Source organism: Plectropomus leopardus, chromosome 23 (genome assembly GCF_026936395.1).
Source record: "Plectropomus leopardus strain MGB_pleo_1.0 chromosome 23, ASM2693639v1, whole genome shotgun sequence".
Classification (NCBI taxonomy): Eukaryota; Metazoa; Chordata; class Actinopteri; order Perciformes; family Serranidae; genus Plectropomus; species Plectropomus leopardus.
The window spans coordinates 6,002,339-6,028,918 of record NC_142198.1 but is presented as its reverse complement, the minus strand read 5'-3'; the positions used below and the strand labels follow the sequence as shown (position 1 = coordinate 6,028,918).

The window sequence follows — 26,580 nt, the reverse complement described above, 5'->3', positions numbered from 1 at the left end:
GGTTTGCTAAGCTGTCGTCAATGTTATCGAACTTCATTGAAAGTTAAATTTGATATTCATGCTCTTATGTATTAACTTGGAGCAGTGATAGCTGGCAACAAACGTAGTCTGGGAATTTGTGGCCAAGTGGCCCTAATTTAATAGATCAAATTAAACAGTCATAACATGTTCTTCAATCAGCGAATCATTTATTGAAAAGAAAAAAACACGCACAATCTGTCTTTGTTGTTCGTGTTAGGCTTATTTGTAAAATGACAAAACTAATTTTCTAAGGTTTTCCTCCCCTTGTTTGTGTGTACAGTAGGCAAAAACAATCAACAGTGTTTAACCCTTTGAAACCTCGGTGGACATCAGTTTTTCTTGTGCTGCTTTCGGATGTCTTTCAATATTTATAAGTATTTGAACCTTTAAAATGTGAACACAAAGGTTTAATTCTCTTCCAAAAAGATGGGAAAAGGCAATGAGCATATTCCAAGAAATTGGTAAAAGGTGACAAGAAAACAACCTGAAAATGAATTTTTCAAAAGAGAGAGAAAGAAAGAAAAATATTTGAAAATTATCAAAAAAAGGGAAGATGTCCAGAAACTATATTCATGATTATTAGAATTATATATGCAAAATATGTTACAGAATATATATTATATATATTTTTAGCATTTTTTGTGTGGTAATTTTTAAATCTTAAGTTGCTCATTGCCTCCCTTACATTTTTTTTTAAAAAAGAAAAGAAATCAAGCCAATTTGTCCAGGTTTTAACGGGTTAAAAACAGAGATTTACTACAACCAGGAGACAGGAGAACACGGGTCTATTCACAATATATATTCACACAATATTTACAAAAAAGTATTTTAACATAAAGACTGATTTTATCTATACACACAATATCACCCAAATGTACTGTATTCACACTATATTCGTATGCGTGTAAGCAAGCACCTGCTGCTTGCTCACCCCTCTTTCATTTCTGCCTCTTTGTCCTCATCATCACCTGCAGAACGCTTAAATAAATCTGTTATCTTTGCACACTTTGCAGCGTCAGCCAGCAAAGCCTATTTCTGTTTTTTTGGCGCACCTTCTCTGCACCGCAGGCTGTGGGTTTTTTCTTGAGTGCTTCTTTTGACAAGACACTCTCAGTTTCATTTGTGATGCGGCTGCTACCTGCTGATACAGATTGCACTGGCCATGTTGCTGCAGTCAAAACGTATTTATTGTATTTATACAGTTTAAGATAACAGGGACAATGCACATTAATACACATTTCTGTAATTGTGTCAGTGGCAACTACAGAAAAACACATACAATAAATAAAAGCAGGAGCAATAGTACTGAACACAGGACAGAGTACACTGGAAAAACAACACATAAAGCATAAAAACAAAGCACACTTTAGATTTTATATAAGTTGCAGAGTATGGTCACATATGTGATTAGATGATCTATTGAATGTCTGTACATAGGCTATATAATGCCGAAATTTGGGGGAAAAAAGAGTGGCCCTCAAAAGACTGGCTCACAGGGAAAATTATCAAACTTGCTGACAGTACCGGACAAAGCACATCTGGGGCCCTGGGCAAGCTTCCCCTGGTCCCTGACAACCTCCTGCCAAAAAATTAAAATTGAAAGAACATATGTATGTATAAAATTATTATCATCAGTATTATCATTTGTATTTATTACAAACAAGAACAAGAGCTAAAGAGAAATCAATGCAAATAAAAACAGTAAGAAATATGGTATAAATTGGCAAATTTAGTTTTAAAAAATTTAGTTTTTTTGCTAGGTTAAAGATTTAACAACATTAGATTATTATTATTCTGCTCTTAACTAGTTCAAAATAAGCCTGTTATTAGGTGTGTGCAGAATGATATTGTTAAAAAAATACCAGTATACTCTTTAATATAATAAAAGAAAAAATCATATGGTTATAATGGCAATACTACTTGTTAATATAATATAATTGTTAATATAAATACCGTTACGCACCACACCAAACAACTGAGAACAAATTTGTTATTGGTTACTGTTGTTCTTTACAAACCAAAAAAACGAGATTATTTTTGTTATTTTTTTTTACTGAATATCTGAAGGCAAACTTTAACACCTATGCTAACATATAAAACTGTAACAGTTATTTTGTTGCAATTGTACGTTCTTGTAATTACTAAAATAAAACATAACAATGGAATAAACATCTTATGTTTTTCAGTATTTTATCATGTCATCAAGAATATTGTTATCACAAAAATACCCTGAAATATCATGATATTATTTTAGGGCCATATCGCCTACCCCTGCCTATAAAACATATCTTAAAATATAAAAAGTAATACATCATGACTGACGCAGACACACTTTGAGCCATATTTGATAATCTACAATATGTCAACAATTCAGGTCAGGTGACTGATCAGTCTTTAGATGGTCCAGCTGACATAGCACACCCTTTACACCCCTGGAATTCAGCCCAAACATCTGTGTGTAGTTCAGTGGTGTGTATTCATGCATGTCCTTCAACTGCATCTGTGTGTGTGTGTGTGTGTGTAGAGATTCCTTATACTTTGTGTGCAGCTTGATTTATTGCTTAAAAAATGGACACAGAATGTGAGTGTGTCTGTGTGTGCATCTGTCTGTGGGATGAGTGCTTTATATGTGTGCTTTCTGCTTTCTAGGCCCAGGCGGCCACTTTTAGCTGCGCCCCCGTCTCCCTCAATCATATGATAGCGATCGACATTCGGCACCTTTCTCTGTCTCTGTCACCTCTGCTCGCTCTACCACAGCGCCTGTACCCCCCCTCCCCACGTCTCTGTCTCACAGTGCCTAGTGCCATGTGACCCCTCTTAACCTCACTTTCCAAAAATAGCGCTCTGCTTATGGTGCAAAATGAACAAGCAAGCGACAAAATCGGCTCCTGTTGTTTTTTTGTTTTGCTTTTTAAAAGGAAGGGCCCAGCCACTGGAGGCTAATTTGCAGATGCCGGCGTCACTTCCTGGAAGTGGGGTCACAGCGCTCGAGCGAGCGCCCAGTTGGAAATAGGGGTGACTGACCGGGGCTTGTTTTTACCAGACACTGACTGGCAGGCGGACAAAAGAAGTGGAGTAAGGGTTCAGGGCCTGTTGCAGTAATTATCAGCACCCCCCTTCAACACCAACACCCCTCCCTGAGGGGTCTGCACAATTGACAGAAACAATGACTCAGCTACAGAACAGACAGAAATTGATTTTCTGCAAAAGGTTAAATGAGCGGGCACTTTTTTCCCTCACTGTAGAGGCTGTTTTTGTTTTGGCCATTGGCTACTTTTGCCATTTTGTTGTTTGTGCCTTCCTCTTGAGGCAGAAGTCAATGTGAAAGTTTGTGATGGACTTACCTTGAAGCCATTTATCCTGCTGGTAGAATAAAAGCAGGCTGTTGAGGTCTTCAAGTCAAAGCCTCCATTGATTGTGTGTCTTTGCACCTGTCATCATCTCAAAGACAGAATGGACAACATCACATGTTGTCACATGTGTCAGCATCTGTGATTTTAACACAGTAATACTGGATTTACAGCTCAGGGGCCAAATCTAGCCCCCGATAGAATGCTGTGCCCCCACCCCCCACCCCCTAAAAATACCTCAAACATTTTCTAATCCTTAAAAATAAAATGGTACAGTGATTGACACTGGGAATTGTTGTTGTACTTTAAGTATTCATAAGGTGCCAGAGTGCATAAAACAACATCAAATTAGAGCTTGTTTTTCAAAAAGGTGCCAGTGGAGGATCCACTGCACCCCTCAGCAGAGGTCCTAGCTAAGCCCCTAATGTCTTAAAGTTCTAGACGTTTCCTAAAATCCTAGAAACATCCTGAAAACCTTAAATTGTCCTAAAAACTAGAAACATCCTTAAATCTTGGAAAACTGTCACATCATAGAAGTGTCCTTAAATCATAGACACATCCTAAAATCTTAGAAAATTCCTCAAATGCTACAAATGTCTTAAAATCGAAGAAATGTCCTAAAATCTTAGAAATGTCTTAAAATCCTCGAAATGTTCTGAAATCCGAGAATCATCCTAAAATCCCAGAAACGTCCTAAAATCCTCAAAGTGTCCTAAAATCCTAGAAACATCCTCAGATCCTCAAAGTGTCCTAAAATCCTAGAAACATCCTCAGATCCTCAAAGTGTCCTAAAATCCTAGAAACATCCTCAGATCCTCAAAGTGTCCTAAAATCCTAGAAACATTCTCAGATCCTCAAAGTGTCCTAAAATCCTAGAAACATCCTCAGATCCTCAAAGTGTCCTAAAATCCTAGAAACATCCTCAGATCCTCAAAGTGTCCTAAAATCCTGGAAACATGTATGGTGCTGCTGCGACTGGCCCCCGGCCTCTTGTCATTTTGCAAAAGTGTCCCCCAAGAAAAGCAAGTTGAATATCCCTGTTTTAGCATAACTGGGTGCTGAAATTGTCGTGCAAGAATGTTATGAAAGAACCAAGTCTCCCATCCTCTTCAACGTTCACACTCACACACACAGAAGACAACACAACCTCTTGTGATGCATTCCTTTGTGACGTCAAACGCGCTGCCTCTGGGCTACGAGGCACAGCACAGGATGTCTGAGAGAGAGAGAGAGAGAGAGGGACAAAGGCGTAGATCACAGACAGAAAGAGAGAATCGCTCATATGTTTAGAGAAAGATAAGTTCATATTTGCATGGTTAAAGAAAAAAGGGCCTAGAAAAAGTGGATTTTTGTGTCAAAAGAGGAGGAAAAAAAAAAAAGGAAAAGAGCGCCGAGCCCAGAAAGTCAGAAAGTGACTGCAAATAGCAGGAGTCCTACTTCCCTATAATAAGTCAAATTCTTTGCTGCTTCTCCTCCCTGTGTTTGATGGCCAGCCGTGCCCTGAGCGATGCCCGGCCTGCCAGCAAAGGGGAAGAGAGGCATGGCTGCCGATCATACCGAGACATGTGATACAGAGTCACACCGCAGCAACCGACATCCTCAGCATTATATTCTATTTTCATAGAAACAAAGCCTCCCGACGCTGTGCGGTTGCATAACACTGGCTGGTTACCAAGATGTGTTTACTTATAGGTTATTACATTTTACAGTGTATACTTTTCTCATTGTGGATTTCTGTGTTTGCGTCTATGTTTAGAAAGCCATTCTTGAATATCAGTCATCTGTATCTGATTGATCCGTGCTGCAGCTGTCAGGTGTGTCCCTCTCTGTCAATAAGGGTTAATTAACTCAGAAAAAACCACACCGTTCTCTGCAGATTTAGGGTTTAATGAAGTCCCAATAAGCAAAAAACAAACTTCACCAAACACTTTGATGCTAGACCACCTTCCCCCCTGCATGAAATCATTTTTGCTCAGAAATTATACACGACTGTATTCTTTGTCTTTTGTGAATGAAGCAGCATGATAACCTCTGGGGCTCCAACCCCAAATGTTTTTTCAAAAGCCCTTAATCTTTAAGGTTTTTAAAATACAATCAACTTTGTGTCACTCATATAATAATATACACCCATGTTGTTTAATGCAATTTCCTACAAACTAATAGAATATAGTAAATGTTTTTCTGTTTGCCTAATTTTTAATTACATTTTTGCCTGTTAATAGGTGGTAGGAGTTTTTCCATTATTTTTCCCAAATGATGCACAAATTTTTAAGGTGAAAATGGCTTTAAAAAATCATGTATATAGCTGCTGTACATGGGAAAAAAATTCTCCTCAAGGTTGTCTGAACCTCGACCCTCTTAGATTTGGGCTAACCTCAGATGTTTTAAACATCTGGCTCCGGCCCAGTTAGGAATCCTAACAATACTGGTTTTGACTAAATATTGTTCTGGAAAGACATTTTAAGATCTAAAACTTCAATTTTAGTTCCAACTTCAAGGCAGCTGTTGATCTATCTGGGGTTAAGACATACGCAATGCTTAGAATTCACTGTAACCACACCAACATTTCTGGGTTTATACTGAAGTCTGAAAGAATTTCAGAAGGTTATAAACCCTCTAGTTTTCTCAAATCAGCAATCCCTGCAGAACTTGACAAAACTTGTATGTTTGAAAAACTGTCTCACTGTCTCTGCAAGAAATAGTTAAATATGCAGAGTGCTCAGAGTCGTGGATCTTTTTACACAGACAAAACATAACAAACTACATCGTCATTGGTCCATTGAACTGCAACCACTTATAGGTTTTGTTCGCATAATTAGTGAAAGTGGTTGGATTGACTTTCTCCTGCATTGAAACTGCAGTATCGTTCTTGTTATGTAGCCCAAGTAAAGTCACACAGAAGAGTAAGGTTCGCCTCTGACATAAATGAGAACTTAAAGTGGCCTTAACACCATCACGTTTGAACAGGCTGCTTCTGTTTGCTGTGCTCTGCCTTTTGTGGCAATGAAGGCATATTACACAGTACTTCTTTGTTGCAACGTTTTATTCTCCGCACTGAAAACATGATAACCAGCACGGTATTGCCTGCTGAAAAAAGAGGCCGCAACCTTTTATGAAAGGAAATAAAAAAAGCATCTGTATCTTAATGATTTCTTCACCCTTAAAGCAGCATTATGCATCTTTTAGTTGATTGTTAAGTCTCATTTGCAGGTCCTCAAATACCGACCCGTTTGGTTGATGGTTGGACTAAAGCACCCACCCAAAACGTTAGGAATAATAATAACTTAATAACTTAACAATCAAAAGAAAAGTTGCATAATGCTGCTTTAAGTCAATTTAAAGCAAAACAGACCTAAAACTTTTTAAATCCAGCAAGATAATAGATGTTGCTTTCCTCCATCAAATGGTAACATTAAATTGACTTGCACTTGTGTAGCACCTTTCTAGTCTTTCTTTTGTTGGAAGTTTAAATTTACTCAAATAAATATTATGCTATACAAATCTTTTGCTTTCATCAAATCAGCTACTGCTTCTGTTACCATTCATCCCTGCATTATTAAGAACTGATCCACTCACACACACACACACAAAAAAATAAAACTTAAAAATGCTGTAAAAAGCTGTTCTACCTGTATGGCGTCCCTAAGTGTTCAATATTAAATACATAAATAAATAATTATTAAATAAATAATAATTTAAAATAATCTAGAAAAGCAATGATTTGTGGTTCATTGGTGGTTCATTAAATAATTAATACTCAACTTGTTGTTATTAAATTAATAATAAATTAAATAATTAAATATTTTTTGTCTGAGTTCATAACCATTCTTATTCCAAAATGCCATAATAGCATGTCATGCATTAACACTTTAATTATATACCTCTTATTATTTAACACAGCAGTGTCAACAACTACTACCAGATTTAGCCAGTTAGCTCTTTTTCTTTTCTTCTTCTTTTTTGTTTATGCAAGTAAACTGTGTGGAAGGATATGTTTAAATGTATTTTATCACAGCCAAATTGGATTACAGTGGCATAAAAGACAACAGTGCTGAAGCTCAGTCTAACATGAAGAAAACTGCAAAATGAGTTTTTGCTGTGATGCATTTTATTGTATTTTAATGATTTAACATATTTTACTGTTCCTTCCCAAGGTTTACCTGTCTTTCTTTCCTCTCCTCCTCCTGCAGTCCTTCTGGCTCAGCCCATAGAGAATGAATGTATGGAGGGTTTGACGCTGAAGATCACAGACTTCGGCCTGGCGAGGGAGTGGCACAAGACCACCAAGATGAGCACGGCCGGCACTTACGCCTGGATGGCCCCCGAGGTCATCAAGTCCTCCACCTTCTCCAAGGGCAGCGATGTCTGGAGGTAAGTGTTTGTGTGTGTGTGTTTGTATGTGTGCACAAAGTCTCTGCAACCCAGTCCAGGAATTGTATCATATGTGCAGGAGCGCTTTTATTGTATTTATGCACCTAAAAGAAATGGTTCCACATTTCTCAAAAGATTTGCTGAAAGTTAGATTCCAAGCTAATGTCTGTTCCCTAAATATGGAGCTAGAGCTACGGAAGTAAGTGTGTTTCCTTAAATGTCACACTCTTCACTTAAAGGACAAAAATAATCCATGTGTCTCTTCGTCAATTTGTTTTTCAAAATAAAACCATAAATTAAAAAAAACAACAAAAAAAGAATAAATGCTTTTCCAAAACCAGAATGGTCAAAAGGGATAACGACTTGTTTTTCCAATTTCTGATTTTGTGCTCAAATTTAAAAAAATAAATAAATAAAAAGAAGGAAAAAAACAGATATGTGTGGTATGTGGTGTCCTGTGTTGGAAAATACCATGATGAATTTGTACTTCCCCCATTTGAAGGATAAACTGAACACGATTTTCTCTCAGTACATCACTTTTTTAAAGCAGAAATAAGGAGTAAAGATGGTTTTACTGATGTGCGAGGTGGCATGATTAGAACAGATACTGTATATTAGGGCTGGACAATATGGAGAAATATCCCAAATATCAAAACATTTTTGACCAAATACCTTTATATTGATATTGCAACAATTTTGCGGAGTTGACTGTTACTGTTGTTTACAAAATATTTACACCATGACATTTTTGATAAATAATCATCAATAATATGGATCTAATGACTAAGTAGTTAAAGGAAAAACAGCTGTAAAAGTCAGATAATTGAGAAAATGCCATCACTTCACTGTAATGCAGCATTTAAAAATAGGAAAAGACATTAAGACATATCCAATGCTAAAAGATATTTAGTCTCATGTCAAGCTATTGATATAATATCAGTGTATCTGCCAGCCCTTAGTATAAGTTCTCTTGATTTGTTTCATAGCCATAAACATGTATGTACAGTGGGGCTGGGAAATATAACTTTATTATATTGATACTGATATATAAGAGAAGATATTGTGTTAAATTTTGGATATTGTTAAATTCTAAATGTCGTCTTTTACTGGTTTTAAGAGCTGTGTTACAGAAAAGTGATGAGTGTAAAATACCAATAGTCAACCGTCCATATTTTGTAAAAACACAAATAGTCAATTCTTCAATATCAATATCAAGGTATTTATTTAGTCAAAAATATTGTGATAGGCATAGTTATGCAAGGTATATTTGATAGATTTGGCAGTTTAGTATGCTCAGATGCCAGCAAAATGTTCAAAAGTATGGCAATACTACACGCCTGTATCAAATGAAGTACTCTATTGGTATTGGTATCACTTCAAGGGAATTGGTATTGGAATTTTTTTATACTAAGCCCTAATTTGAAGTCATAGAAGATGCCATTATTTTTATTATTACATTATAATGCATTGTAATACATTTTCTCTGATTTTTGTAAGGAATAAGAACAAATGGTGGCCTATATTCAGTTTTAAGCCACTAATTTAGTTAATTGGGTTAAATCCTGAAGACGTTATATTCAATAGAGTCATCAAACTTCAACGCAGTAGCTTGGGCACTAGACTGTAGCTATTAAGTCCACAGGGAGATGATATTACAACGGCACACTCCTTCAGGTTGCACTAATGTTGACTAAATTGTGCCTGACCTCAAAATACAGAATGAAAAGCATGCGATTAGAAAAAATTGTTTCTCTTTAAAAAAAATCATAAATATAACACAAATTGTATTGTAGTATTATTGAAAAACAACACAGCCTTGTTAGAGATCAGCGTGGTGTGATGTTTGTAAGAGGCCAGAGGGCAAAGGGTGAAAGTGCAGTGAGGAGCGATGGTGGGAGACGGCCCTGATGACGAGACGGAGGCACAGAGTGATGGATTGCCGCAAAGACGGCCGCAGCCATGTGACGGCGCCTCTTCAAAGAGCTGCTCTGTGCTTTGTTGTGGGACATCTGTACTGCACACTGTCCCATTGTCTCCAGTATAGACAGAGAAGGAGGCCACACACCAGACCTAACCACAGCCCTTTATCTGGGAATAGCTCTGTGTGTGTGTGCGCGCGCACATCTACACAGAAACAGAAGAGTCCCCTTGATTATGGTTTGTGGTTTCATAATAATGACTTAAACAAGTGTGTGATTTGTTGAGAGGAGGTTCATGATGGTGTGTTTGAATTTGCATTTGGAATGAAGCAGGCAGGGCTGATTTTTCATCAGCAACGAGGAAAAGATAAATAATTTATTAAAGCAATAGCACACATTGATGGCTTTGCTGCACTGTGGTTATAGCAGTTACTCTCATATGCTATGGTTTAATTTTAATCCAGTGGATTTGGACCATTTAATCCATTCTTAAATGGCTCTTTGCAGCCCCACACAGAGCCTATGTGAAACCAATTGAGCATGCTGTTACAGAGAACCTTTCTGAAAGCGTCCTTGACAACATCAAAAAAATGATCCTCCTTTGGTGCCAGCTACTTAAATTTTCTGGTACTTTAAGGCACCTTATTTAGTAAGGATGCATTTTTCTTTTTTTACTACCCTAATGAGTTCAGTGTCATCTCACTGTCTCACACACATCCTCCCCATCTCCCCGTCTATCAGCAACAAACCCACGCAAGCTCATTTTCACAGCAATCACTGTGCAATCTGGAAAACAGCACAAAAAATGAGCAAGTAGCGGGCGGGCAGACAGGCAGCCCCGCTCTGAAAATGAACGGTAATCTTTGTTCTACTATTCCTTCTCATCTGTCCACGGCCGCTCGTCTCCAAAGCCGCCACGCGAAGACGGCGACCGCCTCGGGGGAGCAGCGAGCAACGTTTCTGCACAGTCACAGTGTGTGGAAGTTGTAATTAAAGAACTAAATAAAAAAAGGCTGCGGCCTGCGCTCTCCACTTAGCGAGCCTCCACAGTGCGTTCAGTCAGGTCCGGGCGAGGGCTAATTGACAGTGTGGGAGATCCAAGTCCTGCGCCACGCTTCATCTTCTTAGGACACAGGGCTGCTCCCATTGTGTGGGCTCAAAAGTCCTGTGTGTGTCTGTTTGTGTATTTGTACAAGTTTTGCATGCATGAGTTCACATTGCTTTGCAAGCACATGGTTCACCAAGCGAAAATATTCCACTGCACAAATGTGTCTTGGCCCTGTATTGTCAGTGCTGTGATAATGAATGTATAATGTCAGTTCATCTGGACTGAATGAGCAATTATACTTTTAAATAAACCACTGAAGACAGTATTTATATAATCTGGAAGCAGGTGATGTTCATGTTAGAAATGTCCCATATTGCTATCTATGCTGCAAATGTGCATAGGCAGTGCCGGACTTAGCAAAAATTCAGCACCCTGGGCAAGCTTCCCATGGGCCCCCATGCCTCTCAAAATATTTTTGTTATTTTTATTGTTGTATTTATTACAAACAAGAGCAAGAGCTAATGAACTATTAACATAAATAAAACAAATTCCTAATGATAATAATAAATAGCAACTAATAAAAGAATTTGCAAAATATTGTCTTCTTAACTTTTATGTGAGTTAACTTTTATGTGACCCATTTAGCTTTTGCCTTATCAATTTCTTTTACTCTTTTAGAAATTTTGTTTGTCATTATTTGTCAAGTGTTATCTCTCATGTAACTGGGGCTGACAACTCTGTGTGCCCTATTTTGTTTGCCATTCTTTTAATTTATCGTGCAAAAAAAAAGGTCAGTGTATATGTATATACCACCCATAAATTAAAATAAGCTTAAAGTTGCACTAATCTTTTTTTTTTTTTTTTTATTAAGGGGACATCCTAAGTGAATACTGTAAAACTTTGAACTAATAAATGTCACCAAGTCTGCACTTCTCCAGTTGGTTACTTACATTAGGGACACTTATTTTAAGTTTTCAGAAGTTTTATGTTTAAATACACAAATGATGCATTGTTAAGTATATGGATACTGCAGTTGTCTGATTTAATATTATATAACTGTATCCTAAAAATACGGCTAGTGCTTTACTGTATGTGTTGTAAAAATACTGTAAGAAGTCTGTTCCAGGACATATCCTGTGTCTAATTTTGAGTGTCCTGTCTCACGCCTTTTTGCCTGTGTTTTTCCCCTCCAGCTATGGTGTTCTGCTGTGGGAGCTGCTAACAGGAGAGGCGCCCTACAAAGGGATTGATGGACTCGCCGTCGCCTATGGAGTCGCTGTGAACAAGCTCACCCTTCCCATCCCTTCCACATGCCCCGAACCCTTCGCTCAGCTCATGTCAGGTGAGGACACGTGTTTTGGAAATGTAAGCGAATGCACACATTGCACAGTTTAGGCAATGACTTTCAGTTCAGTGGTGTGAGAGTACTCTTGCGTGAGATCAAATTGGTGTCCCCGGCACGCTCTCTTTCCATTTCCCCAAAGCTGGGTTGAAATTGAGAAAAACAAATTCCTGTATGTTGTTAATAACGTGGCCGTGGAGAGGAAGTGTTTTGTGCCGGAGCCACCTTGTGCAACGTGTTTGTGCCCACTTATGCTTTCCCTTTGGTTCAATTTCCAGTTACAAAGACACGCTGCCAGCCTGTTATCTGCTTTTGCCAGAAAATAGACAGTTTTCACTATTTCCACTCAGCCTCTCCTCTTGCCTTTTTTTTAGTTGTATTTTTTAAAAAAAAAAAAAAGATCAGTGCACAAAACCACCGATAGCCACCTCAGTGGATTAATTAATTATCGGATTGGTTTTTGATCTGCTTGTAATGCCCAAAGTGTTGCAGCAAATTATGCAAAACCCCCCACGGCAAGTTAATTAAGCATAACACTTTGAATAAGTGATCAGCTTGACTCTAGATTATGCTCACACAAGTGCCTGGAATATGGGTAAATAAAAATTAGAGGCGTCGCAGGATACTCATTGGACATGAAGTGTAATGAGTGCAGAAACATCCGTTTAGGAAGTGGTTTGACCCAATTTGAGGTCTTAAAATTCTAATGAACGCCTTTTAATAGAGTGATAAAATTAGACTTTTTGAAATGCAGAGCAGTACGTCTAAGGATTACAGTGAAGCAGCGAGGTACTTCCTTCTTTCAGGTCCCTCGATTCAAGAAAACACTAAAGAAGTGAAACTGCTGGAAATAAGTGAATTTAACGTCAAATGTTTTCCGATCATTTTAAGGAAACGACTCTAACAGACAAAATAACCGCTTTTTGTTTTACATGATTCTCCTTAATATCCATTTTGCTCTGCTTGAGTCCACTACTTCCTTATTTCTGTTATTTTTTCATTAGTGTGAAGACAGCCGTGCTTTCATGAGAGTGCAGTTGTAGCAGAAATGACTAAAAAATGTACTGCTGATATGTGTGTGTGTGTGTGACACAGAGTGCTGGGACCAGGACCCCCACCGCCGACCCAATTTCAGCTCCATCTTGGCCCAGCTGACGGCCCTGGAGCAGCAGGTGAAGGAAGAGATGCCGCAGGACTCCTTCCACTCTCTGCAGGAGGACTGGAAACTGGAGATCCAAGACATGTTCGATGAACTCCGGGCTAAAGAGAAGGTGAGAGAGGCGGTCAGTGCATGATGCAGTAAAGTAAACACGTGTGGACTTTTTTTTAAAATTCATTTATCCATCCATTCATCTGTATACGGGGTCCTCATTTCTTTAGCTTTATTTTAACTTTGCATACTCCATACAAATCATAACCCTCATGTAACATTTCTTTCTTTTTAAATATTTTTTTATTTGGAAATGTTGGAATACAGTAAAAAATACAGTAGGTGTATACTTAAACTAACATTTCCCTTTTTTTAATACATGAAAAAATTATCTATCCTAAATTTCTGATTTTAGGAAGCCTGGTTTAACACCTTGGCCAACAGACTGCAGGTGAAAAACAGCCTTTTATAGGCTTTTACAAGTATTCTTTATTTAATTGGCTTCTTTATACCTTGTGTGTTTATTTATGTATTTATTATTATTATTATTTATTATTAATTACTTAAGTATTTATTTATTGAGACATGGGGTCTCATTCTCAAGAGAGACACGTTTTTGGACAACATACAATATAACAACAATTAGTTACAGACAGACAGATTTATCAATGAAGTACATAAAACATTTAAGTGAAAGTGCCAAGTGGAAGCAGATTAAAACCACTAAAAAAAAAAAACAAGTTTCCAAAGATGCATTTTCCAGTGTCCTTAAAATAAGTTTGAAATCCCCTCCCCTTCAGATCCTGCTGTAGCATGTTCTGGGTTGAAGGGGCAGAGAAAGAAAATGCCTTTTTGCCAAGCTCTGTCAATCTGCACCGTCCCTTCTTAAATAAACTCAACCTAAACATAGTTTACATCATGATTATGCTGATCTTTTCTACATTAGGAAACCATTTATTAATTGATATCCACTCAATCAAAGCAAAACAGTTGAAAACAAAGCTTACACTCATCCATGTACACCCCTGCACAACAATGCATAAACTGTAATGTACACCGGGCATATCTAGGATTTGAGGACATTTGGGACCTCTGATAGGAGGTCTGGGGGATCTTCCTCTGGCAGGTTTTTTTTAATAAACAAGCTCTATGTGCTAGTGCTTTTATTTCTCCTGAAAAGTTGGGCAATTTCACACAGGGATTGACCCACTCTTGGAGCCAGTCTCAAGTGGCCAATTGATGAGGTGCGATTTTAAGAACTATTTCAGTGGCCTCATTTTTCAGACTGCAGGTTGCTACTTGATTGCAAGCAGCTCATTTCTCGCTGTAAACCTCACTCACACATTATCGGGACCTGCTCATATTAAACACCTCCTCATGTGTTTTACACATTTGTCCTTCCTCTTCAAAAAGGAGCTGCGATGCCGTGAGGAGGAGCTGAAGCGAGCGGCTCTGGAGCAGAAGTCCCACGAAGAGTTCCTGCGTCAGCGTGAGCAGCAGCTGGCCCAGTGGGAGCAGGACGTGTTCGAGCGCGAGCTCAGCCTCCTCATCCTCCACCTGAACCAGAACCAGGAGAAACCCAATGTCAAGAAGAGGAAGGGCACCTTCAAGAAGCACAAGCTTAAGTGCAAGAACGGCGAGAAGATCAGCATGCCCCAAGGTGTGTGTTTGTGTGTGTGTGTGTGTGTGTGTGTGTGTGTGTGTGTGTTTGACTTGTTTTTGAGCCTCTCTGTCACAAATCAGCTACTAGTGGGATTGTGTCAGCCGACAGTCTTGACGAGAAATTCCATTTCAAGGGCCATAACTGGCTCAGTCTCAAGAAGCATCAAAAACAACAACAGGCAAAAAAATACAAGAGAGCGGAGAGGAGGAAGTGAGGGAGAGAGTTTTTGCGGTGCAACTGTAATTTCGTAGCTCGGCTCTGCTGAAGGTTCCTATCACGACTGGACTCGTGTAGGTTCAAAGGCTGATATTTAGAAAAGGAGGCTGCAGAGAGGGGCTGTTTTCAGCTGTCATACACTAAACTTGATATTGTTAACTTGTATTTCCATCACAAAAAAAGGCAAAATGCCTCCCGAAAGAACATTCGGACCGCAGTTTGGCATAGACATGACTACAGCTTTGATTGTGTAGAAAATGGATTGCAGGTCTGATATTTACACTGACCGACACACGACGTTTCTGCTCCCGTTTGTCCTCTGTTACCCAGCTGACTGTTCCTTATGTCTCTGCTATCACAAAGTCACACAGCCTGCAGCAGTTCACATCCAGTGTGTTTCAATGCGTGTGTGAGTGTATTTTAGGCTGAGCAAGCATGCGTAAATACACTTTGTGTGTGTGTGTGTGTGTGTGTGTGTGTGTGTGTGTGTGTGTGTGTGTGTGTGTCGGTGTGTGGGTGTGTGTGTGTGTTGTGGTTAGGCCTTTCCCAGCAGCAGCAGGGCGGTGATGTGGTGGTGGTGGGGGGGTTGATGAGAGGGCAGAGTGAGCCAACCACGCCTTGTTACTTCCTGTCTATGGATACACTGCTGGCTGGCCTCTCTTCACTCTCTCGCTCTCACTCTGTGCCTCTCTCCCTTTTTCTTTTTAGGTATCCCTCCCTCACCCGTTTCTCTCTCCCCTCTAGCTCCCTTGTCTGTTTTTTTTTAAATTCTCCGTCTAACCATATCTCTTTGACTTTTTCTTTTTCCTTCGTGTATCCACCAATTTATTATTTTCCTTTTTCTTTATCCCGTTTTGCTCTTGCGCTTGGCACCCTGTGGAATAACTTCTATACTACGCTTTATCCCGTAGATATAAATAAGAACATGCTTAGGATGTTCTTATGCAGGATTTAGGATTTAAATGTGGTATTTGTCACATGCACAAACAATATGTGCAGTGAAACGCAGTGTGCCATACTCCTAAGGCTGTGCTAAAAGACTATTAGAGGCTTTGCAGTTGCATCACAAATTTGGCTCCGTCATGGTTGTATAGTGGCTGAATATACAGAGAAACAAATAGGCTGGTTATGGAGAGATAGCTGAGCATAACTGCTGTGGCGTGGCTGTCATACTTTTAGTAAAAAGGATTATTATTGTAAAGATTGTTTTCTAATAAATACTATGTACATAATACAGTTTAACTGACAAATTCACACCCTTGAGTAACTTAATTTCTTTCCTTGAATTTAGAATGTGTGCAATTGAATGATGAAGTCATGATGTCAAACCATATAATTATTTCATTACCTCAAATTAATAGTGATATCTCTTCATTCTGTTCCTTGGTGCCCTCTTGACATCCTCCCTATAGACCTCTGCATTTAATAATACTGTAGGTTTTTGCAATATAAGAAATGACATTGGGTCTTGTTAATACCCTTTCAGTGTGAGTCGGTGAGTAATTTAAAAACATAATTTAGTATTTTATGGGCACAAAGCATTAATTAAAAGGGATGGAAAGCCAAGGGTACATATTACAGATTGAGAGAAGGGGATATATTGAAAACATGTCCATTTAAGGTAATTATTCCTAATTTGAGGGCATGAATTACTTACTTAATTAATAACTAATTAGATAAAATGTCCCTCCTTGTACCCCCAGGCTGTGTAACTCATTAACAGCAAAGTTGCTTTCTACTCTCAACAGCAAGTAATCAGCTTGTTAGCTTGTTGCTGCTACTGTATGATAGTTACTGCTAGTAGCTAAATCTTGAGAAAATTTGCCTTCAAATTTGTAGATGAGTTAATTGAATCATCTCATTTCAGGTTAATTATTAAACAATTATCTCTCATGACACTAAGTGGTCTTCTCTCGAGTGTTAGCTCACAGCAGTAGCATGCTGTAAGTCACAGCTAGCCAGTAGTTCATGCTAGTAGCTAAATCCTCAGAAAATCATTTCTCAAATTAGTAGATGAGTTAATACAATAAAATGATTATTTTAAGGATGAAATCACTAATTTTAGGGAATTCTTTTTTTTTTTTTTTAAATATTTACCACTCCTGACACTTAATGGGCTCTGTACCATGTTATTAGCACTGTTGGCAATAGCAAGTAGCAGCATGCTGTTAGTTACAGCTAGCTAGTAGTTACATGCTAGGTTGAAAAAAATTAAATGGCCAGTTCCACCAAAACACAGCAGAGAAAATAGCCATGTAACTGGGGCTGCACCATTACAGAATAATTATTATTATAAGTTACAATGACCCCTAAAAGGAAAGAAAACAGTTCTTGGTTAGAGAAAAAAAAACTTAAAACCATTTTTAAATGAAAGTATAGTCCCCCTATTGAAAATAACCAAAAAGGTGACATTCTCCATCTAGTTGGGTTTTTTTCCATTGCCTAGTGCAGAAAAGCAATTGTTCACTGTATGATAACCATTAATTTTCATACCACAATATACATAGAAATGGGTATATTGCTCAGACCCTGCATGTAAAATAACTAAAGTTTTATGTATATAAACCTAATTTGTTGCCAATTTCACCACCATTTAAGTTAGAAGAGACTGCTTTAGAAAAATAAGGAACCTAAAAATAGGTGTAAAAACCTCCCAAAGAAGGAGCACCTAGTAGCTCAACTGGTAGAGCTGACGCCCCATGTACAAAGGCTATGTCTTTGCTGCAGTGGCTGCAGGTTCGATTCCAACCCACTGCCATTTGCTGCATGTTATCCCCTCTTTGTCCACCCTCTTTCATTCTAAAAGGCTGTCCTGTCTAATATAGGTGAAAAGCCAAAAACATTTTTCTTTAAAATAAAAAAGAGATTTAGTAATTACATAAAGAAAAACTCTCAAAGAACTGACAACTCTTGAATGAATCAATGTGAAATAGAGCGAGGAAACCAATACTTATGGCACGTACCCTGGTTGGTGCCTTTAACACACATCCAGGTGGTCTAACATCTGTCGTTTATGTTTGTGTGTTGCAGATTTCATCCATAAGATTACGGTGCAGGCATCCCCAGGCCTGGAGAAGAGGCGGAACTCTCCTGATTTGGGGTCAGGCTCCTCGCCCTCCTTCGGCCCACGTTTCCGTGCAATCCAACGTGAGTGCAGTCATTTTTCCCTTGGATAAACACAAACACACACACATACATACATACACATACACACAGGTGCACATGTGTGCAAGCAGAGACATTTAGAAAACAAAGAACGTCGCCTTCTTGCGTGCACACACAGATTCTGTTGCAACATTACTTCTCTCGGTTTCCAAATTCTCTCCTTTCATGTGCTCTCAACCACCCACTCGTCTTTTTTGTCTTCCCATGTTTCCCTGTGGGCCCCCTCTCTCTCTCGCTCTCTCTTCCCCTCCCTGCTTTACTGCGCTCTCTCTCACACACACACACACACACACACACACACACACACACACCCTTTTCCCTTTTCAACAGTCTGTTCCAGTCCAAATATTATCTGACTTCCTCTCAGCGGCTCAGCACTTCTCAGAGGCTTTTTTTTCCACTGCAGCCCCTGCGCTGCTCCCCCTGCCTGCAGTGTCCTCGTTACAGCAGCGGGTGGAGCCATTGAGCTGTATTTTCCAAGCGGAACATGTCCACAGTTTTATATGCATGTAGTGGCTACAGTGCGGTTTACTGAATTAAAAATAAGCAGGGAGGAATTCATTGCTCCAGGAGAAGGGGTTGAGAAGGGTTGCAGCAGCAGCAGAGATTTACAATACTCTCCTGCTTGTCAGGCTCCTAGACAAACGCCTAGAGATCATTTCCCTTCAGAGGGAAATTGTAGCCAGTAGGTCACAGGGCGTCTTCGCAAAACCCAAAAGGAAATTTGTGGTGTAGCAACAAGCAATGAAATGTTTTTTTTTCTCTAAACAATTACCACCGGGGGTTTACATAAAAGCACAAATTGCAGTGAAACATTTATCTGTAAAAGTGGTTAGTAAATCCAAAACATCTGCCAGCTTCACTTATTCATCAAAAAGAGGGCTGGTTTTCTTTATTTCCTAATGACTTTCCTTAATGGCTATCACTAAGCCACGAGTGTGCCTGTCATTAAAATGTGTTTAGTGGGTATTTATGCTTGCCCTCTCAATAGCAAGCAGTGATTTATTGCCGGGGCCTCGCAAACTTATTTGTCTAGAGAACTGCCAAATTGATTTGCATTAGTCCACAGAGTTCCATTCAACAGGATTTTTGTTCTGCTAAAACAAATGAGTATAGGAGGGCACAATGAAAGCTACAGGATGATTGATTGTCTGAGAAGTATTTTTCAGGGACTTTTTAAACTCGGGGACTGTAATAGTTAGCATTTTTATCATCTCGGTTGGCTGGCTATATCATGTGCATAGATAGGGTTGAAATTAGTTTTGGCTCTTGTGCTCATTTTCTAGTTCTATTCTGCTTTCCAGTACCACTACTTGGGGTTAAGAAGTGTCTCCACTTATATGTTCATATAATGATGTAAATGCTCTCTTTTTTCGGCAAACTAGCAGTCTAGCTTTATGGATGCCAGTTGGTTGGTCACTCAGTTTAGTTGGTCACTCAGTATCTCAACATCTTTTCAACTTGGATGGAACTTGGTACAGATATTCATAGCTCCCAGAGGATGAATCCTTAAGAGTTGCACATGCCCTGAAGTCTTCTCTAGTGGTACGGTCATCAGGTTAAACTCACTAGTGAAAGTTCTCAACATTTACTTGAAGGACTAGAGAAATAAATTGGTATAGTCATTTTCTGTTCAAAATGATTTGTAATAACTTTTTTTTAACTTCATATCCAGTATCATGGCTTTTACTTTAGTCTATGACCAGATACCTTCAAAATGAATTACTATTAACAACATCAACAGTGCTTTTTGTTTAGTGCTAATTGGCAAATGCTTTACCCAATTAAGATGATGTGCCATAGACTGTATAAAATAATAGATAGCTGCTAGCCTGATTAGCACAGTGCATTTACAGCTTTTGTTAACTATGATAAAGCTAATGCTGATTTTTGCTAGCAAAAAAACAATGGATCTTGGGTTACACCATGGCTAACCAGTGTTTTTGTATGGTGTCGTCAAAAGACAGCACCAACCTTTCACTTACAGTGGCCCCACCCTTAATTATGCATAACTTTAAGCGTTAATAACATTTAAATGGGTGAATTGTATAAAAATTCAACCCCTGTGCAGTTTTTAAAACAGCAATAATTAGTTAAAGAGAACAAAATTGTTTTTGTACCAGACTGTAAATGTATATATCTGCTAGTCTTAAATTACCGTTCTGTGAACTGCAGTTTTTGGCACTTCAGTGTTGGCTTTGTTTTTTCAGCCCTGCAGGTTGCCGCTTGCTGTGAACATGCTAACATAATACCTACTGCTAGCATGCTAGCATCATAATTGTGGTCATCATAACACACTGACGTCAGTATTTAGCTTCACCTTACAGAGCCAATAGCATGGTTGAAGACTGATATTCTTGTTGTTTCATGCAGTATATTAACAGTAAAGGAATGCCACCTTAGTCATTGATCTGATGATAAAGGTAGCCCTTTTTTCTTGATTTTATTATCCAATGACAAGGCCATCAACATGAGGCAGATTATGAGCAGAGGAGCAAATTGTGAAATATACAAAAATATTACAACCACCAAAATATATTCCATCAACACATGATGATATCAGCAGTGACAAAATTGCAAAAAGAAATTGTGTTTACCGAGGAATATGCTGGGAATGGGGATTTTTTTGAAGCAACTGCCGATCTTGATGAAATTGCAAAGCTGACACCATCACCTGACCTCTGTGCTTGCTTTGAAAACATTGTGTTGGAGAGTGATGGGCAGTAAAGTGCATCAGCCAGGCCTCCAGTGGAGTCGAGGCCAAAGAAAATAATACAACATGTCCATTCAGACAGCATATTTACTTTTTCCTATTTTGAAGCTCAAATAAAATGACATGAATGGGAGAATCACAGGAAATAAGCAGAACTCAGATGAATAAATAAGTAGGTGTAAAGTTTTCTCCTGGCAGAATATTACTGTGATGCCCAGACCGCTCTTCTTTTGACTAACATGTCAGGTGTTATGTCGAGAAGGCTGCATAAGGCTTTTTGAATAGTGTGATGGAGCCTGTATGTTGGGAGAGGTTGTGGCAAGAAGCCCAGCACACATGCTATGCGTGAATAAACGTTTACACAATGTTCACACGCTCTGTGTTAGCAGCACAAGCCAGTTGGTGGGGAGACGAGTGGAATGAGATGTGGTGCCAGAGCCTAGCTAAATCGTGTGAATGGCAGGTGAAATCCCAACTTTTATTAGCACTCTGCACCTCCTCTCATCTTTTCCCAGCTGACTTTGGCTCCCTCCTCTCACACTTTCTGCTTGTGAACCACTTGGCGGCTACCACCTAGACTATATCCATGTGATGAGGTAATTATACCTCCTCACTGGCAATAGTTGTGGCTGGAGGCAGTATGTTTTTGGGTTCTCCATCTGTCCCATTCTGATATCTAAAGAACCCCTGGAAGGAATTTCTTCAAGTTTTGCACAAATGTTCACATGGACTCAACAATGAACTGGGTAGATTTTGGTGGCTGTAGGTCAAAGGTCAAGGTCATGACAACCTTGTCCATCTTATTCACATGAACCTAATATCTCAAGAATACCTTGAAACAATAAAGCACCTTGAGGTTGTTTTTTCTTCTAATTTGGCACAAACGTCCAGTGTCATTATGACCTTGGCCTTTTCATTCTTGTGAACATGATATCTCAAGAAAACCGTAAGGGAATTTTTCAAATTTGGCACAAACGTCCACTCGGACTCAAGGATGAATTGATTTCATTTTAGGGGTCAAAGGTCAAGGTCACTTTTACCTAGTATCAGTCTCTTTCTAGAAAAAGCGATATCTCAAGAACACGTTAAGGGAATTTCTTAAAATTTAGGGAAATTTGATGGTCAAAGGTAAAGGTCACTGTGCCCTCACAAGACATTTTTTGGCCATAACTCCTGAATTCATTTGTTAATTGTGACAACATGTCACACAATTGTCTAATATAATAAAATGATAATGTGATGATGTTTTATATCCAAAGGGTCAAAGGTCAACTAAACTGTGAAATCATAATGTTATGCAAAAAATACTTTTCTAAACATTACTCAATGTTATTACTCAGTAACAAGGAGGGGAGACATTTTGTCAGACAGTGAACTGGTGAAATATTGGCGGAGGCACACAACTGCAAGGCAGTAATTATAGTTTTAACACTGTTTAAGAGTTAATCATGACTTAAGCTGAGCAGAAATATAAGCAGAAAAGTGCAGTGAAGTTGCATGAATTTTAGCTAGAGTCAATTAAAGGTCATTGTGTTGGATATGATTGCAGGGCAGTGTCGATTTTATTGGTGAAACCTGCCTTTTAAAAATGCACACCTCATTAGGACACAGCTAAGCAGTGTGCATACTGATGACATGCAGGCTGATATTCATTTTCTCTCCCCTCTGCTCTCTGCAGTCAGCCCCAGCGACAACAGCAGGACGTTTGGTCTGAGCCCAGTCTGGCCTCTAGATGCTCCCTCTCTTAAACAACCCAATGGAGACCTGAGGTTGGGGCCCCACTGGAGGCCCCAGAGCCCGAAAAGTCCCAAAAGCCCTAAAGTCCTGCGCCTTAGTCCCCAGGAAAGCAGGTACAGCAGGATTTTCTTTTGCATGCAAAGATTTAAAAATGTGGGATTAGAGTATTTTAGCTCACCATGTCTAACCCCTTTGAGCAAATTGGTTTAATTTCTTCCAAAAACATGCAATGCAGCAGAAGAAAAACTGATCTTGATCTGGATGTTAAAGGGTTAAATATGTTTTTGTTTTCATTGTGCTCTCAGTCTGTCGATGAGGGCCAAGCTCCTGGAGTCGGACAGCAATGAGAGGGGGGAATCCAAGGATGATTTTGAGGAGTACAGACCCTCCGCGCCGACCCCTCCGCCTGCTCAGAATGGTACCCAGCGCCCTCCATCACCGGCCTAACCGCCAGCCACATATCCTCCATTAGCAGCTGTTACAATTCACACTGTCATGACCGTGAATTATGTATAAAAGCTAAATGAATAATAAATGCTTCGTCTCTTTCTCCTTTGTCTTTTTAAAACTTGAAAAAAGAAACATTTTCTCTCTCTGCAGGCTCCTCAGTGAAGGACAGCCTGCGGCTTCCTCTACCTCAGCGAGACTCGGTCGGCGAGGAAGGGGGTTCCTCCCCGGCTGGCTCCCCCAGGCCTGAGAGGGGTTCCCACGGTGGCCTCATTAAGAGCACCCACCGGGCCCTGCTGGGCAGTGGCTCCCTCCTGGCCTCTGTAGGACTAGGACGCTGCCTGGATATTCCCCCAAGGGTGCCCCCTCGAACTAACCTCCCTTCCCTAGAAAGCCGCACCCCCTCTGAACCAGAGATCTCTGCCCCCATGGCCCACATTTCAGACCCCCCTGTGGTGGATGATCTCATCACCTTCTCCAACTCTGAGGTGCTGCCCAGGCCGCTCTTGGATTTAGCTCTGCAGCACCATGAACTGAAGCCCTTGCCCCTGACGCCGCCACCGCCAAACCCCAGAGAGAGGAGCGGTCACAGGACGCCGCAGATGCCGCACAGTCCGCACAGTCCTCAGAGCCCAACGACCCCTCTGCAGCACGGCAAGACCAGCCCGGGGGAGTGGACCCCAAGTTCCCATTCGACTAACGGGGAGCTGGGCTGTGAGGCCTGGGAGCACAGAGCTGACAGGAGGAGGAGGTCCAGCCAAGGCCTGCACAGCTCTCAGCTTGGTCAGTCTTACTTTTTCACCTTTAAGGGGTCAATTTTACATGTCAGTCAGCTAACGAGTCACTGAAATGAATCTACACATCTTAACAGAGTGCTTGTGTGACTAACTGAGGGTGTGGGGTTTGAGAAAGGGTGTGTTTTAACTAGCTAACTATTGTGGGAATGTATAAAGTTCAGTATTTTGGGAGTTGGACAAACACTAGAGGCTTAAATTCAGGATATATTGGCTTCTGCTGCTTTGTTTTCTTTTTTATGCCTCACCGGTGACAGCTGTGGTCAAAGGTCTGTTTTTGGGAAGTCCGTCTGTCTGTCCCATTCTCCTGAACCCCATATCTAAACAAAACCTTGAGGGAGTTTTCCTCAAATTTCCTCACGTGTTTCTGTTCCTGTGCTGCTCACACCACACAGAAATGGCTCGACTCAGTCGATGAACCTCTAAATAACTACGAATAAAATGATCATTTCTGCCACTGTGACAGGCGCAGAAGCAGAATCACTCTGGCATTCGTCCACTGCAATAAAAAAATAAAATAAATGTATATCCGAATGCCTAAATTGAAACGGAATACCTAATCAATTAAGGAATACCCAAATTATTGAATATGTGGGTCCAGCCCAGAAAATACACATTAAATGCATCCATAATATTGCGTCTTTCACAACAACTTACCGTGTGAAAGTGGAGTTTCCTCCCTCACCTACCTGAAAAGCAAATATAGGTTAAGACTGCAGCCTGAGGCAGCAGACGCCCTGTGCCTGACAACCTCCATCTGCCCAGTTTAATATACAAACTCAGTTTTAAACAGTATATGTAGATACCTGCTCCGTCTCTCTTTCAACTAAGTTCAACTAAGGGTCCTTGAAAAACAATGGAAGACCCCTGTGTTAGAGCTCTGAGCATGTTTTCAGGAGGCCCCACACTGCAACAGGATCCACTGTTTACCTTGACTAATGTGCCTTTTCAGCATTACACAGTTCTAGCAGAATTATTATTGTAACTTTTTTGTGCAAGATCTCTCTGGCACAAGGGAGGCTTCAATGCTGCGCAGGCTTTTTCATTTACATCAAAGCTCGTCTCGAGCTATTTGCATATCTCAGGTAACAGCTGGCCCTCCATACTTCACTGCTAATACTTGCTAAGCAAAGCTAGCATCCAATCCTCTGTTGTTTTCCCTCTTTCAAGCCAGAATTTTCCTTTTTATTGCAAAGTTAAAGATGAATGCAAAACATCCGGGGGCGCTGCTGAGGTCACGCAGACAGAAAGTGCCGGATTCAAAATTGCTAATATATTTTGTTATTCTTTCTGGCCGGTGCCGGGGAGAGTTTGGCTGGAGCTCAGCAGCGCGTCTTGGGTGTATTTACCCTCCAGTTTGAAATTTTCATATGGAGGCATGTCAAATGTTTGTCCATATGCCATAGAGGATGCACACATGATAAAAGCTCACATTCAGGAGGGATTAGCATTCATTTTCCTCCTCAAAATCACATGTGAAAGTGTCATTTTCAGATGTCAAGGGGGAATATTTACACTTTTGTTTTAATTCATGTTAACAGAGATGGTCTGCATATCAGCAACACTTTGATTTACAGTACAGTACATTCACATGTTTTCTCCCAAAGACCAATATGCATTTCTTAGAAGCACTGACACAGTTTAGAGCTGTAATGACGGAGGCGCGGGTATTGGTTGTTTTAAGAGCGAGTGGGCTTTACGAGGGCTTTAAGAGGGCCCTCTGGTAACATTTCACACTCTATATCTGGTCCGTTTGACTCACAAAGCCTTGGATTCTCCACAGAGAGCTTCTTACAGCTCTGCCCCGCAGGTACCGAGCAGACATGCCTCGCCTGTTCCCGCCGCTAACAGCCGTAAACTCACAAACCGCATGCGCTCATTACATCGAGTGCGCAGAGGCAAAAAGCCACACATAATTAAACAGCGAGTGTTTTAGCTAAACATCTTATTATGTTTATTGACTGTAATGACTAAGGCTCGGATGCATAGACAGACTGCCACAAGGTTGCTGGCGGTGAATGTGTGCTGAAAGAGAAAGATGAATACACAGGATTCCTTGGTGTTTTTCCTTTCCCGTGCGCTCTTGTGTGACTTCTGATTGCTCTTTCTTGTCAGCTGAAAAGCTCAGCAGCCTTGGAGAGTTGATGTTGATGTAAATAACGCCATTTGGCAGACACATCACATTTGGAAACAGCAAATGTTCATTCAAACTGATTTATTCTGAGTTTAATGTTCTTGTCAGTGCTAATTTACACTTGCTGTTTCAGCTCTGTCAACTAGTTACACAGCGCCACGTTATACTTAATTTAGACTAATGGCATCAACAATCTCTGCTAGTGACTGTTCCAGTTCTTTTTTTGCAACAATATTGTAGCACTTTCATGTTTCTGTTTAAATCACTTTCACCGTACAGGTTTATGTGTTTTGCAGAATATGAAAATGCAAATTTTAGATTGGTGAGGAGTGCACAAGGGCCACACTACAGCGGTTTGAGAGTATTTGTAATTTTCACATAAACAATTAAAGCCTCCTCAAGCAAGGAGGTGAAGGAGAGGATAGTGAACATGTTTAATATGTCGAATACGCAACCTTTCTCTGAAATAGTGTCTTTGCTGAAAGGAGAACCTTGCTGATTTTTCGACAT

The 26,580-nt window shown here is 39.9% G+C and overlaps 1 protein-coding gene across 1 annotated transcript in view; it reads left to right on the top strand.

Annotated features, from left to right (window-relative positions):
• The window catches only part of LOC121961929 (mitogen-activated protein kinase kinase kinase 11), a 57,860-nt gene that overhangs the window by 19,368 nt on the left and 11,912 nt on the right, over positions 1-26,580 (top strand). Inside the window, exons 2-9 of the mRNA XM_042512043.2 lie at positions 7,562-7,742; positions 11,903-12,051; positions 13,147-13,322; positions 14,615-14,861; positions 18,111-18,227; positions 22,637-22,808; positions 23,001-23,113; positions 23,296-23,925. Coding sequence (XP_042367977.2) covers positions 7,562-7,742; positions 11,903-12,051; positions 13,147-13,322; positions 14,615-14,861; positions 18,111-18,227; positions 22,637-22,808; positions 23,001-23,113; positions 23,296-23,925 — 1,785 coding nt within the window. The remainder of the gene's footprint in view (positions 1-7,561; positions 7,743-11,902; positions 12,052-13,146; positions 13,323-14,614; positions 14,862-18,110; positions 18,228-22,636; positions 22,809-23,000; positions 23,114-23,295; positions 23,926-26,580) is intronic.